Source organism: Aythya marila (assembly GCF_965140915.1).
Source record: "Aythya marila genome assembly, chromosome: 1".
Lineage (NCBI taxonomy): Eukaryota > Metazoa > Chordata > Aves > Anseriformes > Anatidae > Aythya > Aythya marila.
In genome coordinates, this window is record NC_139042.1 from 117,914,799 (window position 1) to 117,929,880 (window position 15,082).

At 38.5% G+C, this 15,082-nt stretch overlaps 1 protein-coding gene across 2 annotated transcripts in view; it reads left to right on the top strand.

Annotated features, from left to right (window-relative positions):
* Positions 1–15,082, top strand: part of CMSS1 (cms1 ribosomal small subunit homolog) — a 232,512-nt gene that overhangs the window by 211,102 nt on the left and 6,328 nt on the right. For both annotated transcript variants that reach the window (XM_082767273.1, XM_082767272.1), the window contains exons 2-6: positions 2,171–2,268; positions 7,016–7,087; positions 9,691–9,820; positions 12,770–12,829; positions 13,592–13,694. In XM_082767273.1, coding sequence (XP_082623399.1) covers positions 2,171–2,268; positions 7,016–7,087; positions 9,691–9,820; positions 12,770–12,829; positions 13,592–13,694 — 463 coding nt within the window. The remainder of the gene's footprint in view (positions 1–2,170; positions 2,269–7,015; positions 7,088–9,690; positions 9,821–12,769; positions 12,830–13,591; positions 13,695–15,082) is intronic.

The following is a 15,082-nucleotide window of genomic DNA, read 5'->3' on the forward strand; positions in this document are numbered from 1 at the left end:
GCTTGGTGGCTATGTCTGTGAAAAGAAGAAAGCAAATAGGCCAGCTTAGCAGCACTGTCCACCTAGTGCCTACATTTGTGCGTTTGTACACACATCTGTGCATTTGCCCTGGTCTTGGAAAGCAGAGGCTTTTCTTGGTGCATTCCCATTCAAGATTTCTTAGTATGCATTAAGTTGCAAATAAGTGCTGCCAATTCTTTCATGGCATTTGTTTTGGTCTGAATAAAGTTCGTTAACATGTTTATCTTCATTTAAGAGTTAGTTTTTCTTTCATGCTGCTGTTTCTAAAGCTATTGCAGTTTGCCAAGAATCTAATCTATATCAAATAAGATTTCATGACAAATGACTTCGAACCTGCTAAAATATTCACTGATTTTCTTCAATTGCTAGCTTTAAGTTCCCCAAATTTTAAAACTCTTTAACAGCTGTCACAACCCATTTTTAAGATGCTGACTGTTACATGAGCTCCTCAACGTGTGAAAAGGGATGGAAGTTGCAAGACAGTGCTTCCCAGGCAGAAGTATGTATGTGCGTTGGTAGCGATGTGGATTTTAGAAGCCATGGCCTTATTGCCATATAATGCATAGTGTTGCATCTGGGGATGAGTAAAGATTCCTCTTTCCCAATCATATTAATTCCCCTATGCTTATATATTCTTTTTTTTAAATGTACATATTTCAGCTGCAATTATTAAATAGCAGTCATACTTGATTTTCTCTCTCTCATGTGTTCTGGCCCTAAATTTACTCTGCTTACTGCTATCGATTGCATAGATATCATGTAATAATCAGAAGTCAGTTCTTCCGTACTTTGTATGATGCTTATGGAATTTTAGCGTTTCTATTTTGGAAACTAGGGAATTTTTACTGATTCTACTTAAAATAAATAACTTTATCTTTGAACTGACAGCTTAAAAATTGAGCGTACAGGAGATTTCAACAATTGTGAAATCCCTGCAAAGTGGAAAAATATTCCAGAGTATTCCAGATACAGAAATTGAATTATTCAGTTGTAATTATTCAGTTAAATAGATGGTAATGCTTCTGGCAATGACCGGGGAAGTAATTCAGTCCCCAACAGAAAATTCTGTGTAGGAATACAACATCATTTAAAATCAGAGGCTAATAGAGCACTGGTGAGGGAACTGTCCTTTTGAATAGGATTTTTTTTTCCCCCAGAAATCTCTCTGTAGATAAAAAGAGATGGGGAAGAGAATGAATGGAGACACTTTAATCTAAATAATTTTCTTTGACAGCATAACCATTTTTTTTTTTTTACTGTTACAGACATTCTGATTAAAGTTTAGAAATGGTGCCATTGCCTAATTATTAATGCTGTAAGAGTCACACAGCTAAAATGTGCTTGCAGGAAACATCTGTATATATTTTTATACAGTACAAGATTATACAAATCTTAGAAGTCTTCCTCTTATAGGTACTTGGTGTCAGTGAGGCATTTGGGGCTTCTAGATGGAGGTTTGAGTGTTTTCTATGTGTGTGTTGGTGTGGGTTTTTTATTCCTCCATCTGCAAGACTCTTGTCCTTGTAGGAAAAAATAACTTATTCCAAAAGAAGTGTCAACAAACTTATGAGGAATTATATATTTTCTTCAGTGATCCTATGGTCCACAGAGCCATTAGTCTTTAGGAGCAGAACTGTTTCTTACTTTGGGGTCTAATGATTTGTTGAGATAGGTCTGTAATTCTCTATGATGAATGCAGTGCTATGAATCTAAGATAACGTTTTACTTTTTCTGAAATAACACAGAGAGATGTCACGCAACTTGAGGTGTTGTAGTTTATCAGATACATCTTCTTTCAGTGCTCAACTTAGTTTAAGTGGGTTTCTGGAGAGATTAGACATTTCTACCTGTGATGCTGCAGATGGCACCAACTGTGTAGCATTACAGAAAGACATGGAAATACATTGCCTGCCAGAACAGATCCTATGAAGATGAGGGAAAAACTGGGACTTTTCCTAGAGTAAATTTCAAATACCATTTTTTAAAAATGATTTAAATTTCTATTACAGCTGTGTTTGTTGCTAATCTTGAGATTATATTATTTTGACAAGCTTGTAGTTAAAGATCTTAATCCATATTTTGAATGCAAAGAAAAGATGAATTTGAAAAATGAAAATGCAATGAAAACCCCTTCTTTTTTTCTCATCAGATCCTTCAGATGATGAAACAATTGAGAAACCAAGTGATAAGACAGCAATACATCAAGATCCAGATTCCAAACCTGCTGTGAAAAAGAAAAGAAAACAGGTCTGTAAGTTTAGCAATTATGCAGAGCACTTAAATGATACCGTGTAGGGGAATGTAGTCCCCATTCTTCCACTAAAGGGACAGATTTCTTCACTTTTTGTCTAATCTGTTCATGTAATAAGATTTTTATCATAAATTGGGAGGGGGTTAATTATTTTTGCAGTATTTGAAAGTGGTGTCATTCAAGCTTATTTCAATCATAATTTAGCTTTTGTTTTGTGTGATTGCCAAGCTGATCACCTGCAAAAGTGACTGTCTAAGGATAAATGCCTGAGTGGTGCTACCACTGTTTTATCCTCTGATCTTTTCCTCTTCCCTGTATACACAAGGTCTTGAAAGCTGTGTTTTAAACATTGTATGACATCTTCACCCATGCATGTCCCCTTTGAAATGTCTACATGAGGAAGAATTTAGGTCTACACGGATTGATGTTTCCATAACCTTGCACTGCAAAAAGCTTCCTTTAGAACCATTAAGAACTTTGTTGTTCATCGGTATGTGGAATACACCCAGGAAACAGCAGCAAGGTCATTGGCAGATAGCATCACTTTAGCAGAGCTAGAGCTCAGCTGGTTTTAAGAAATCTCTTGTCTGAAAATTGGTTTCTTCTGTCTTCCTGGTATCGAACTGGAGAATGGACTGAATGCTTGTCAAGGAGATAAAATGACATTGGAGGCTATCTCTCCTTGAGGTTATGGATATTAATTTAGACCCTAGGTCAGTATTAAATTCACGGTATGATGCCTAGGCAATAGACCAAGTGAAAATCATTTGTAGGTATGTTTTTTTTTTAGTAACAGAGAAGTGTAAGCAATACAGTAATTACCATGCATTTGGGTGTCTTTCCAAGGAGACCAAGGGTGAAGTGAGCCAAATGTCTGAACTGGTTCCATATTTTGATTAGGAAAGAGAGAACTGAGCAATACAGCAGAAAGCTGCATTGCCCTTCTACACACCTTACCTGGGAATCAGATGTGAGGAATTCAACTCAGTGCGGATGCCTGCGGAGCCCTTTTTTATCAACACTATCTTCGTGTACACAGTTAGAACAAAGTTAAGATGGTTTATTTGGAGGAGTTGCTTTGCTCATTCTGTGAGAACATTAGAAAGTATAGCCAACACAGGTTACCCTGCTGAGGTGGACTGGGATTGTAGCACAACACCTGCCCCAGCTCTTCTGGGGCAGAATATAAATCAGAATATAAATAAGATCAGTCTGTATTTTGGAGCAGGATGAGTTGATCTTCAGTCATGAAACTCCTGGGTGCAAAGGTTTTGTGGGAACTCAGTCATGTGTGTGCTGTTGCATGTCTTTTAGAGCAAAACGCTTGCAAAGTTGGATGTACTTACAGAACACCAGTAGGTTTGTAGTTCTGGTGCATGTGACATAACCTATTCTACTCACTCATCTCTGCCTTATTCATGGGCTAGAAGCTATTTTGCAGTGGACTTGGCATCTTAAAGCCAGTCAGGAGACAGCCAGATAGAATTATGAACATTTATGTTTCCAGTCTGCAGACTGTCCACAGGCTTACAATGAAATGAATGATTTGTCTCCAATCTGAATGGAGCATTGATGTGTTTACTTTGTCACGAACTCCAAAAGTCAGAGTATATGGCTGACCTAGAATGTAAACTTTCACACACACACAAGAATGTTTTCACTTTACATTTGAATTTCCAGTAACTTGGCAACATGTAAAGAAAAAGAAAAAAAAGTTGTGTTAGAAATATAATACAGGAAATATTTTATGTTATGTCCATGATTAACAAACAAGGAATTTATGACATTTTAGTTCATAAATCAGTGGTCTCAGCACAAATTTCCTGTTTTCTGCATTTTAAGAACTTCCATGTAAAAATAGCATAAAAACACAGAGCACAGGGGAGCCATGTCAAAACCCAGCAGGTTGTCTGCTCTGTGTCTTGCATAAGAAAAACATGCAAATGACCTTTTCCTAAGGGTGCCATGCAAAGAGCTATTGCATGAGTAGGTAGGCAACTAACATTTGGTTAAGGGTCAGAAGTTCAGTTTAGATCAGATACCTAAATATTTTGGATTATAGATCATCAAAGCCATGTAGATTTACAGCCATTCACCACCATGAAGTTTATTTTTCTCTTATGGCATTATTTTTAATGTCTGAATAAGGTGGACACTTGCTAACAGCATGCCATGCCTAAATATATATACATGCTGCTGTAAAGGAGGTTTTTTTCAGTCCTGACATGATTCTCTGAGGAAGCAAGGCATTCCCTACAAGCCTGCTGTGTACTTCTGTTGCCGTCAAAAGAAAAGGCTACACACTGCCTTCAAAAAGGAAGCCAAGACATTTGATGACACTTTTAAGCATTTGAATGAAGGGTTACCAGTGAGAAAATATTGTTTCTCTTAGAGACTTCTTTTCAGCTCTGCATTTTGTTCTTTTTCACATGTAGATACCGTTTGGGAGTGCACATGGTGTTTTGCAGATGTATATAAAACAGTTCACAATGCTTGTGAAGGAAGAAATGAGCCCAAACTAAATGAGTGGCATTTTTCTGTCTTCTGAAAGGCTCATAAACAGTGATGACATTTTGTAGGATAAGGAACCATCACATTGTATGGGAAGAATGAGGTTCAGAGTGGCTCCATTCTGGCTTTTTGATTGCTTGGTAGTGTCTCTTGAGTAAATCAATCCAAAGGCTTCTTCTCTATGTAGAATGTAATGGTAAACATGGAATTTATGGTTTAAACACCTGGTAAGTGGTCTTCAAGTATCTATGGACAGCTGGGATGCATAAGGGTAGAGCAGGACCTGAAGGCAGAGGGTAGCTCTGTTTCAGTCTGAATGTCTGGGAATGCTAACAGCAGGGCTAGGAATGAGGAAATGTATGGTGTTGTTCTTATAAGCACTTGAATCTGAGTCAGGACGGAGATTTAAAAAAAATAAACAAAAATAAAAACACAAACCTTATGTTAAACCTGGAACAACTTTCTTAGCTGAAGTGAGTTGTACTTGCCGTCTCTTGATTTCTAGTGAAAATAGGATCTGCTTATTCCTGACAAAATCACAGGGACAGATCTTTACTTGCTGAAGGAAGATACATTTCCAATCACAGCTTTTCACAGCTAGGTATTGATCCAAGCTGCATTATATTCCAGCCCTAGCTACTGAGTGCTTTGCCTACTCTAGCCAGTCCCCAGACTAATCTGCTGTGGTAGTTCCTAAACCATAATTTAAAACCTCAACCAGTTTCAGACCCAATTTTATACGTTACTGCTACTTTAGCAAGTGCAGTGATTGTATCGCGGCACAGAAAACGGGAGTAATCAATAGAGGTCATTTGTTTGTGGGGAACGTGGTGATTCCCTGTTTTCTATAACTACATTATCAAGGGAGGTAGGGAGAAAAGGGGAAGTGAAGACGTAACATGAACAATTAAACTCCCCGAAACACCTTCGATAAAGATCTGAGAGTGGGCACGGAAAGGTACGAATGTGCTGGCCAGGCTCATTTGGTGCAAGTTGTCATGAAGTGCCCTCCTGTCAGGGTGGCAGTGCAAGAAGTGCTTGGAGAGGCTCAGCTATTCTGAGCATCTGTTAACTTTCCTTTGGCCCTGTTGAAGGTACCCTAACAAGGGAATGAAGGAGCAAATCCTCTGGCTTTCGGCCAGGCTCCTTTTCCTGCTGATCCTTTGCCTCCAGGCTCAGGGACTGGTGGTCCATGAGCTTTTAATGTACCATGTTGATGAGACTTCTCCATGGCTTCTCACAGGAGCAGATTTTTCTAGCCAGATGCATCCTAATATCAAGGAGTTTTTTCCTGCAGCTCAGCCCATTTTCCCCTTCCTTCTCTCTGAGTCATTTATTAAGCTCTAAAGCCTGTGTATGCAGAATCATTTGCATTTCCAGGAAGTGGAAGTCCCTAAGAAATTAAAAGGGAAGAGAATTGCTATGCTTGTAAACCTGTACCTTGCTTCCTCTCTTGGACAGCTGTAGGTGGCTTTCAGACAAATCCTAACCCTGATTTATGTGAACAGGGACTCTGTTACAAATGGACCGGTTCAGCCTGCTCGCTCAGGCACAAACGTGGGTTAATAATCGCAACACATGTGCTGGATGAAGATTATTCTGAAATGCAACGTGTATTTTTCTTACACACATTTGACCCTGCCTGCTATGAGAAGACAAAGCACAAATGGGGCAGAACAAATCTGAAACATGTTTTCCTAAATTTTGCATTACAAGTGTCAAAGGAAATGCAGAGCATGATTATTGACAATTATTCTCACCCTTTTCTACCATCTTTCACCATCTGGATGCTCACATTAGACCCAGATATTTCAGAGCGTTATTGGCAAAATTTAGAAAAATGATAGCATGCAATAATAGAGATTAAAAGTATATCGTTGTTGAAATGTTTTGTTCATGTTTCCCTCTTTTTTATTTTTAATTTATCATAATCCACTTCTCACTATTTTATGAAAATGTGACTGCAGCCTTTATGATTCAGCTTTTATTCCTCTCTTGGTTACAGCAGAGATCTCAATTCCAAGATTACTTCAGATATAGGTAACTGTAAGAAATTGATCTCTTCTACAGGTGGGGACATTTGGGTTTGTTTGTTTTCCCTAGCCAGCATTATATTTCTGTATTTCTCTCTTGCTTCCCTTTGTTGACTTTGTTTTTTCCAGGTGATCAGATATCTGATACTGAATCTTTTTTTTTTTCTTTTTTTTTCTTTTTTGAATATGTGCTTTGCAGCCTACAGAGTGTTTTCTTAGTCAGCCTGAAGAAAAACAAGAGAGCGCTGTAAAAGCAAAGAAGAGAAAGAAGGTACGGATATCCTGGGGTGTGGGTGGTGGTGTAAAATTCATAATTGGGACAACCCTGTGATGTGAAGCAGCATAACGTTGCAGCCTTTTTCAGATAAGAGTAGAAATTCACACTTTTTTGACTTTACTCAAAATACCCGTTCCTCACCTGAACTGAAACCCACTCAAGGGTTTCTACATCCACATGCAGCTTGCAGGTGTGGCATACTGGGAAATGTAACTATCAAAAAAAGGTGGCATTTCATTCTGCAGAATCTGCCCAGTTTCAGCTGTGTGGCAAGGCTTCAGCTGCTGTCGCATCCTTTGCACCAAGAACTGTCCTCATTCCCTCTTGTCCTCCTAGCATAAGTACATAAATAAATACTCTGGATTGCCCCCCTGGCCATGCTCCATCCTCACCCTCAACAGCACACACACTCTGCAGGCTAGATGGAAATAACATGGCACCAAGCAAGTTAATTGTCATTTGGGACAGCCTGTGTAAATATTTGGCTCCCTCACAAGGCAGAGAGGTGGCTTTTTTATATTATGTCAGGCCTCTTAATCAGCTGGGGAATGGGGAGAAGGAAGAGTGGGATTTAGCTTTAAATGCAGCTCTGGCAAAGTGACCGCAGAGCTTGATCCACTGCTGCCAGAGTGAAAGCATCCCACCACAAGAGTGGTGAACCAGCCCTAGCAAAGAGACCCCATTCCCAGGCAAACAGGCACTCGGTTACACCTTTAGTTTCACTGGCACTAGGGCCACTGAGTTAACATACACAGCCTGTTAGCAAATTCATCAGAAAATATTTATCAGGCTGATCTATTGTTTCCAAACAAACTGCAGTCTCCAAAAAAATAAGGAAAAAAAAAAAGGAAAAAAGGAAGGAAAAGAAAAACTTTACTGTTAAGCATCTGGAACAAATTGGAAGAAAAATAATAAAACTTCCTGCGTGAGGAATGTTTCCCCACAGCTCTCCTCGAAGGAAGAGAGTTTGCTCAGGTGTCCTTGCTCATACTCTTACGGACTTTCTTGTTAGTATTAGGCTTCTCCTCTCAAGAGTGCTGTAATTTTCCTGGAGGGATCAAGTGGCCCAGAGAGTGATATAATGGTCCTGAGGAACAGTCGCTTACGCTGAGTTACCAAGTGAAAGGAGTCTGATACTTCTGTGTTATCCTCTGCTAAAGCAGAGGTTCCCAAATGTGGGTCACTGAAGAGGCTGGGGCTGGAGAAGAGCATTTCTCCCTAGTGCCCTGCCTTCGGTATTTGTTAGGAATAACAAAGAAGAGGTTTGTTTGTAGGCCTCGTGAGAAGGCTATGTGTACTGCAGGTGGCCTGTGGCCATGCCTGGGAAAGACAATTATTGCAAGGCAGAAAAATATAACAGTGTAAAATGGAGGAGAAGCTTACGAAGGAATGCCACAGGTTCAGGCACTACAGAACCAACCAGCTGCATATCTACTGAAAGTCTTCCAATGACTGGAGGGGGCTTTGGGCCATGCCAAAGGTCGGCCAAGAGGAAGGTGTAAGCACTACAGATACCCACCACCCCTCCACAGCTGCCAAAAATGGTTCTAGGCCCACCTTGTCCCTCCACAGTCTCACTATCCCTCACAGATACACATCCTGTTGCCATGTCCTAGCCACACTCTCCGTCTCTTTTTAACTTTCAGGCTTGTACTGCCCCACATCCTCATGACAGCAAGTTAATTTTAGCTTACGCAGCTGAGAAACCTCAAGCTGGCCTTTCACAAATTAATCGTTTCTCAGTGAGAGTGCGTGAGGCTTCGGATCCGTGCCATTCTCTCCAGACTGCCTCTATCCATGAAAATCTTCTGTAATCTAAAATGCTGGCAGATCATTTAGATAACAGGAATATTGGGCTGATCTACCACCATGATCCATTTAATTATGTGAAAAAATGCAACAATACTTTCTTTTCAGTGAAAATTCAGAGCTGTTATTTGCTAACATTCCTAAGGCATAAAACTCCATCTCCATGAATTCATGTTAAGGCTCAAAAAAATGTTTGGTTTAAAAATATATATATTCTGGAGGAGCAAAACAGATGCTGAACTCTTTCTGCTAGACTTCTGTTTTTGTGAACTTTTAACTCATTTTCATCATACTTCCCATGATATGATGTATACTATTAGTCTAGCTTACCACCTTCTCTTCCAAAAAGAGATAGTTGTCCTATTTTACTCAAATTATAGGTGTTTTACATAATCATTTGATTCCTGTAATTAATGCTTGAGTAATAATGGTAATAAAAAAAATAATAAATCAAATTTCAAACTGATACTAAAGTGTAACAACAGCAAACCCCACAAAAACAGCTTTCATTTATGTTTTAGGTATGGTGGCATTTTAGGTGAGTGAACAAGATTTTTTATCTTCAGGGTCATGGACCATTGTTGTCAAAGTATCTGGACTTGCTTCTGAAGTCTTCATTCCCACTAAACACAGTCTTGTTCCGTTGTAAGAGCTTTTCCTAATGAAGCTCTAATTAATCCAATTACCTTTATGAAATTATGGAGGAACATTTATTTACTATGTTGTTAGCTACTGAAAGAGCAAAAAATGGTATCCTACCATACTTAACCCTGTTGCTTGTTTTTTAGAAGAAAATATCTGATGTTCTGGAAAAATCCTCTCCGAAACCTGGTGTCCCTGAGGATCTACAGAATCTGCTTAGTCAACATTTTGGTGCAAGACGTTCAGTGATTGAAATAGAGGAATTAACACTGTCAGGTAATTTATCCTATATTAATAGATAAATAATGTGACACTGGTGAATTCTTTTTCTGTAGAAGAATGGGGATTTTTTTCAGACAGGTCTTAAGAGTTGTACTTTTTATTGAAATATTTTATTATACTGTATATATTTTATACTTTGCTCTTTAGTAAAGAAGTTAATTTATTTTGAACAAATATGAGGATTTCTTCGAGTTGAAAAAGTGAAAAGAAAAACACCATTTTTGTTTCTTTTTATTATAAAGAATTAATTTTAGAAGCTCACCTTTCTCATAGAAATTGTACGATTCCTTAGTATGTTCCAAGACACTGACTGAGAAAGACAGTGAAAACAGTTTTCATTTCTGGGATTATCTGCATCTATCCAGATGCATAATAAGAGGGCTAAGAGGAGTAGACAAAGAAGTAACAAAACATGATTCTGACATGGTTATGAAATATTGAACACAATGGATTTTCAGGGAGTGGCATGAAATGAGATGGTAGTTTTGGTCCAAGTTTAAAGCGAACAAGTTTTAACCATGACTATAGCACCCTCTTGGTTTCCTTTATTCTGTCTGCAGTTAAAAGACAGAGAGAGAAAAGGCAAAGCAGGACAGAGCAGGGTTAGCTTCCCTCTGTCAGCTAGAGGTTGCCTTAGAGGTAAAGGCAACACTGAACTTGTGTGCCTCTCACTCTACAGATGAAGAGGCACTATCATTTTCCAGGCACTGTCCATTATTTGTTGAGATGGCATATGAAGAACAAACTGCCCCATTAACACATCTGCATGTACCATTGATATTTCTTGAACTGCAGGTGACCTATGCCCAATCTAGCACCCTTTTAGCCCAGCAGTGCTGTCTATCTTTTAACATTTAAACTTGTCTTTCTAGATAAATATGCTCTTCCTTATTATCCATGATTCTAAGTTGACCCTTCTTCATTTCTTTGGGCTATGTTCAGCTTTCTTATTAAATCAAGAAAACCTGGAAAACTCCCATATAGATTGCTTTGAAAAGCTTGTGTTAAATATTTCTAGACATTCAGAGTTTTTAGCAAATAATAAATTGCTTTGGTTTGCTTCTTACTGAAAGAGGCCTTTAGGCTAATGAAGTGACCCATTTCCACATGGATTGGCTCTTGGGTTGGATGGGGATTTTTATTTTTTATTTTTGTGCTGGGAGTTGGAGGCTTGGAAACCCAAGGAGTTTACTAACTTCTACAGCTGTCAAGTCATTCATGTCAAAGCACTGAGCAAATAAGCAAATATTTGGAGCTGTGTGTTCTTGTTAACTGACACAGTGCAGAAGGTCAAGTTTGTAGTCAGCGTGGTCTCTTGCTACAGGTTGGAGCTGTGTGGATTTTTTCCCTCTTTCTGAAACTTTTATTTAAATTTGTTGTTAATACTCAGTTTTGCTGGAGCATTTGTGAAAAGTCAATGACTGAAGCTTATATGCTTTAGAAACCATCTTTTGAATTGTTCAGTCAGTAATGAGACTTAATGTATTCAGAATAGCAAACCAACAGCTAAGATATTTTGCCCATGGGGGAAGAGGACTGTAGCGGATGGTTAGAGCTCTCCTATTACCACCAAATGTTTATGGTACTTTACCAGCTACTGCCCTTTGCCACCAGCATCAAATGCATCTTTTAAACATAATTTTCAAATTAAATCAGCTGCTGATCCTTCATTTGTACACAGTGAGCTCCCTTTGGAGTTCAAGTCCCAGTAAATGTCAATCTCTGGTTTTAATAGAAAGGATTGGGATAAAATAGAAGTATTTAGCAAGACAGCACCCATTAAATGGAAGATGTAGTGGTGGAGAGTGGCTATTCTCAAGAAGCTGCGCAGGCAGGACTTCTGGCAGGATCCAGCTATAAAGCAAGTTTGTCACACTGCCTGTTGCAGTAGAAACCATGGATTGACAGTGCCAGCATTAGCACAATGTGCCATCCATGTGAACATAAATAACGTGCATAAGGAAACCTCCTTAATTTAGTTCAAATGTATCAGCAATCATCTCATTCCATAGACAGGCACCCTGAGGTGCAGTGCTTCATGTGCAATGACAACAAATATGTGGGTCCCTGAAGACAGAGTTGTTAATGCTCTAAGGGAGCGTATTGTTCCATCAGGCAATAGAGCCTTAACAACTATGGCAAGTTTTCAGACCATCTAATTTTAAGCACAAATTTAAGATCCTAGACTTCTGTGTAGGCACTGAAAAAAAAGAGAGACCTTCCAAACTACCTAATTTAGGACACTGTCTTTCTTCATTGCCTCTATATGGACCTTAAAGTCAAATGGCGTGTCTGCCGCAGTCCTTTTCATATTTACTAGCTAATATAATGTAGATAAAAGATAGGCAGCCAATGGGAAATGAAAAAAAAAAAAGAAAAAAAAAAAAGGTGTCAAAGTGCAGAATAAGGGTTACTATTAGGGCTATTGTAACTAGGTAGATTACCACAATATGAAAGGCCAAAAAGAAAGGCAACTCACTGACAGGAGAGTGACCAACATCTGTCTCACTTATTGGTAGGTTCTTGCATTTATGCAGTATGAACTGTCTGGGTGATCTACATTTTCCATCTTAGATTGAAGTAACAGTCTAGCAGGTTGACTGTAAGGCTTTTGGCTAAAACCTTTGATTGATTGTGGTAAAGACTTGTTTTGAAGTATGTGATCACCTTTGGGCAGTCCTGTATTCCGGGTTTTATGGTGGGAGAAAAAAAAAAGAATTACAATTGGGTAGGGAAATGTTACTCTCACTGACTTACACAATTTAAAGCTTCACGTACACGTGATGTCCTTGTATCTCTTTTTACAAATGGTAATTTATTGATGGTGGATTTTAACATAAATGTGATTTCATCAATATAACTAATGGCTATGCTGCAAGCATTTATACTCATTTTGCTGTTAAAAGTACGTCAACAAAAATACTTTCTCCTTTATGTTTTCAGATTCCTGCTTCTTGCCAGCCAATGATCTCACCCACAGTTTTTCTTCATACCTGAAAGAGAGTAAGTTAAAATGTTGGTCTGGATGAGATGAAAATTGTATGAAAACCATCATGTATGCACTATTATTGCAGTTTTTATCTGCACCCCCAAATAGTTTTTAATTAAAAAACATTAATAACTTCCAGGATTATAGGTTTTTGTTGTTGTTCTCATTTATTTGTTTGTTTTGTGACAGGTCTTGTTTTTCCAGCTAATTTTTACAAAACATCTTTTTTTTTTTTTTTTTAACCAAAGTGTTTTAGAGTTTCTTTTAATTGTTTGGGATTATTTGTCATAAGTAGTATGTGTATGTATACATATGTACGTATATGTATTACCTTCCAATAACAATCTTGCCACTGCCTACTGACATGAACCAAGAGTATTTTTGTTCTCTTTTATGTATTTATATAGAACTTCTGGTCTGGTAAATGTTTGTTTGTTTGTTTGTTTGTTTTCAACTGGTTTTACTTGATACAAATTATCATATGTGACAAATGAAGACAGTGGCCTTGTCACCTTACCACATGTTGATTTTTAATGCTATCTCATTTGTTCAGCTCTATAATATTTCTGTATTGTATTTATTTTGGACATTTTATTTTCCAGTTTCTCAGCCATGACTTAATGTAAAACTGTTGCCAGAGATCCAGACCTCGTAGGAGTCAGCATGTGTGTTCTCGCTGCTGGCTACCATTCATCATGTACTCTTGCAATTTAAAATTGTGGCATGTATTTAAGTAGTACTTTCTGTAAGTGTGTATGTGGGCTTTTTCATTTCAGTCTGTCCTAAGTGGGCAAAACTCCGTAAAAACCACAAGGAGAAGAAGTCAGTGGTGATGCTGGTTATCTGCAGTTCTGCCCTTCGTTCCTTGGAACTCATCAAGTATGTCGATAGCAAATGTTATGTTGAGGTTGGCTGTCAGTCAGAGGTTTTGTCTTGGATCCACAGACATAAAGGCAAAACTGGGACACTGTCCTCTGCTAGCCAACAAATTTACTGACTGAAACTGATGCAATATCCCTTGCTGCTTTAAACTGTGGGAGTGTGGTGTTTGGTTTTAGACTAAAGTAACATTTAGTAGTTCAGTTGCATGTAAGTGCTATTATTGTTTAAAAAAAAAGGTGTAACAAATTTTGGGGAGACAGTCAACATGTTATATGTGGGAACACAGTAAAGCCATAGAGCATCACAATGCACCACTAGAATTAGTGACTGTAGAGCCATGATGCTGATAGCACCAAAGGCAGTGAGGACAAGGCATTCCAGGGCCTCAAGTGATGATGTGTGTCTGTCCGGAGTGCCTCCATATCTGTGTCTGTGTTCTCAGCTGTCTCAGACTGACAAAATGTTGATGATTTTCAGTGTTCCCTGTCTTTCTTTTTCCCTTCTCTCTTCTCCCCTATCTCATTCATGAAGTCTTGATGAATTAATGTATACCTCACAGATTTCATGGTTGTCTTCTGTGTTCTGACCCTGCTTCCTGTGATTTTCTGTCAGTACACAGAGTTGGGAATTTTATGCTACAGATAACAGCATGGACACAGCAGATGTGCCTGTAATGCTTAGCCCAGGCATGCAAATACTACTGTCTGAGCCTTAGGTGTATGTATGCTTGTATATAAACCTTTAGCTTTGCACAAGTGAAATTTGAAAATTTGGCTCACTCACTGCAGAAAGCATGCAGAGACATTCCATAAGTACTGGATATGTAGTCTCCTGCTTTACTAATACCGAACAGAATTCTTAGTGTGTGCTCAAATGGAGTATCAAAGCAATAAGTCAGGTTTTCAGACAAATGAGTTTTGGTCAACTGGAATTTAGACAATCCCAACAGTAAAGACTGTGGCAGTCTAGGTTTACTCATCTGCTAAGCTGCAGGAAAATTCTGTAAAATCTACATTTGTACATATACAGCTTTTTCCTTTGGACACATGCATGTTCCTTGATGCCTATATGTCAGTAATGGCAAATATTTTAATTAGAATTTGTTGATTAGTCAGTTTTGAACTGTTAGCTGTGAAAGCACAAGCCCTAACTATTCAACAGTATTTGAAAAGCTATCTAAGCAATATTGCCACCTACTGATACCTGCTATTGTGTTTGTCCGGTTGTTGATCACTGCAAGTAGCAGATGAGAACGTACATAGCGTTCAAAGTACAAGCATAGGTCATTGGGGAACTGTGTGTCTCAAGTATGTTGAGAAATGCCAGCTAGTTTTATTTTCCTCCTGTGTGGTCTTAATCTCTGCCCTGATGTTTGCATTTCCTTT